We start from the raw sequence: 3078 nt of genomic DNA, 5'->3' as shown, positions 1-3078 counted from the left end.
AATGAACAACCAAAAGTGTAAACACTTAATTAACAGGCTTTAATGGAAGACCAGAATGATGACAAACTTCAGACATAAATCAATGAGGCCATCTGAGCATTTTTTGAACAAATCTTTTTATTTTATATGACTGCATTTGAAAATAGGCCCTCTATAGATCAATAGAATAATTGATCTATTCCTAAAGTAAAAAGATGAGGTCACATATATAATTAAAATCTTATAACCAGAGCTAAGGATGCTAATATCCCTTTACATTTTCTAATGGGAGTTTCTTATTTTTATTTCTGCTCCAAACTTTGATTCCATTATCTGTCTCCAAATGTTTCTCTGTTTCCATTTTGGTCTTAAATAGGGTAAAACAATGGCAGTTGACTGAACACTTAATTTAATAAATACATTAAACCTATCAAATATTAAAGTTCAAATAAATAGTGAAAGGCATAGATACTTGGGAATATGTTATAGATGTGCAAGTGTATTTTATATTGTGATATAAGTACTACCATACACAAAGACATGCTCAGTTTAGTGTCATAGTCTTTCCAGATTTGAGTTTTACACATTCCAAGAATTTAGTTCTGTTCCAGTGAGTCCTGAGTTATATATTAAGATACGTAGAAAAGTGATAGATCAAATATCTATTCTCAAGTTGTATAAGGTGAACACTATTGAAATCATTTGAGTTCACCATACATTTCTTGAGAAGCTAAGTGGAAAAATATCTATAGAACACTCAAAGATAACTAAGATTCAAGGCTCTCTGCCCAAGGAAATTAAAAGTTACTTTGGATCTTATATGTAAGCAAACAACAACACAAGACAGAAAGAATAAAATGCGCTTAGGCACAGGCAAAGGGAACTCTGGTGGAAGCAGCAATGAAGAAGCTTCAAAAACTGGGGAAAAAATCTGGAGATATATTTATGGAAAGGTAGCATTTCAATAGATACACACAGGCAGCAGAGATCATTCTAAGCTAAAGAGCAAGAGTGGTTACCCATGAAATCATTTGAAATGTTCAAAGCTGATTACGTCAAAATTGCTACAGTACAGAGTGCATTGAAGACAAGTTGAAAGGTAACTTAGAATCATGTATTTAGCAGGACATGTCAAGGCACATAAACCTTGCTGAAGTACATGTGCTAGGGCCTCTTTCCCCAAAGCATTTGATTCATGAGGTCTAGGGTGGTATCCAGGAATCAGCATATTTATGTTATGATCAGTCAACTTGTGTAACACTGTTAAATGAGAATTTCTGTTGGGACATCAAACAGTGGATCTCTATTATACTCTCTCTCCCCACTGAAGCATAGTTCATCTTATTAGAAAACTATAAAGAAAGGAGTAACTTCATTTCTCTCTTGTGGCTGAAAAATTGAAATCCAGAGTTCAGTATTTCATAATAGCACTAGCATCAAATGGGAGAACAATTCAGAATCTGGCTATATTAAGGCAAAGTACTTTAAACATTACCTTTCTCCCTAAAACTTTCTTTAAAGCAACCAGTACTTCCTTGTTCCTCAGGCTATAGATGAGGGGGTTCAACATGGGAGTGATGATAACATCAAAAACAAAGAGACGCTGATCCACCTCTGGGGGGAGAGAGGAAGCTGGGTTCATGTAGATAACCATGGCTGGACCAAAGTAGAGGCTCACCACACAAAGGTGGGAAGAGCAGGTGGCCAGAGCTTTGTTCTTGGCCTCAGGGGATTTCATGTGGAGGACAGCAAGGAAGATGAGGGTGTAGGAGGTCAGGATGAGTCCAAAAGGGATGAGAAGGAAAACAATGCCTGACACCAACACCACCTTCTCATAGGTTGAGGTGTCCTCACAAGAGAGCTTCAGCAGGGCCATGACTTCACAGAAGAAATGGTGAATTTCTCTGGAGCCGCAAGTAGAGAAATGCATGGCATACATTGTGTGAATTAGGGCGATAAGAACACCCCCAGCCCATGACCCAGCAGCCATTTGCACACAGACTTGGGGGGTCATGATGATCTGGTATCTGAGGGGGCTACAGATGGCCAAGTAGCGGTCAAAGGCCATCAGTGTCAGGAGAACACACTCAGCCACTCCTAGCATCAAGTAAAGGAAGATTTGGACTCCACAGGTGATGTAAGAAATGCCTCTGTGTCCTGAGAAGAAGTTGGTGACCATCTTAGGGACAGTAGTGGAGATTAGGGTCAGGTCCATGAGTGAGAGCTGGGTGAGCAGGAAGTACATGGGGGTGTGTAAGTGGACATCACTCCAGATCATCAGGGCCAGGATGTAGTTTCCAGTGACGGCCACCAAGAGAATCAGGAGGACAATGACAATAAGTAATGTAGGATGCCGAGAATCAGAGAAGAGGCCCACGAGAACAAAATCTGTGGTGGTGGATCCATTTCCTTGGCCCATGTTTTAACCTACACACTTGATCTGGAGGATCATTGGAGAAAAGCATAATGAGAGCTCTTCGATGATCACTGATTTGAATCCATTAATTTGAAACTTTACTATAACTTGAGTAAATCTAAATATAATGCGATGTATTTTTAATGTGGGAATGATTCATGCTTGATACTCACTGTATTTAACAATGATATTTAGCAATCCATTTGGAAGCATAATCAGTAGAAATTAAGAATATTTGTTTTGGTCGGCATTAAGTTGCATTGATTTGTAACATAATGCTATCATTCCTTCTGGATTACAACTGCAAATTTTAGTCAATATGAAAATCTTTATACCTCATAGGGGTGTGATATCCAGAAGGCATCCAGACATGTTTCAATGTAGACACAGTTAATAATATGCAATCATTGATGGAACCTAGAATATCTGTGTATTTCTAGCTTCTATATTCACCATTTAAACTTAGTTAGATCCTTAGGGGACTAACAGATTTAAGTAGATAAAATGATCAGCCATGGCTGAGAGATTTTGTGACTCTAAATATTGGGACTGGCCAAGAATGCCTTGCAACTGACTTGAATTAGATTTCAAGGTCTACCTAATACATATATGTAGACAGGTAGGAAGTATATTGGACTTTGGAAATTCCAGTATTAGTTTCTTAGAAAGAAGACATCAAGTTG

General features: G+C 38.2%; 1 protein-coding gene across 1 annotated transcript; it reads right to left on the bottom strand.

Moving 5' to 3' along the window:
* Positions 1-1432: 1432 nt before the first annotated feature.
* Positions 1433-2398, bottom strand: LOC143664690 (olfactory receptor 2AJ1-like). The gene has a single exon (XM_077138136.1). It carries the CDS (start codon positions 2396-2398, stop codon positions 1433-1435), a length of 966 nt encoding a protein of 321 aa, XP_076994251.1.
* Positions 2399-3078: the final 680 nt, after the last annotated feature.

Source organism: Tamandua tetradactyla, chromosome 20, assembly GCF_023851605.1.
Source record: "Tamandua tetradactyla isolate mTamTet1 chromosome 20, mTamTet1.pri, whole genome shotgun sequence".
In the NCBI taxonomy this organism is placed as follows: domain Eukaryota; kingdom Metazoa; phylum Chordata; class Mammalia; order Pilosa; family Myrmecophagidae; genus Tamandua; species Tamandua tetradactyla.
The sequence above is the reverse complement of the archived record's forward strand: the minus strand, read 5'-3'. Positions and strand labels throughout refer to the sequence as shown.

Bases quoted from the DNA above. Each gene is read 5' to 3' on its own strand.
- LOC143664690 (XM_077138136.1), bottom strand. From the start codon at position 2,398: ATGGGCCAAGGAAATGGATCCACCACCACAGATTTTGTTCTCGTGGGC.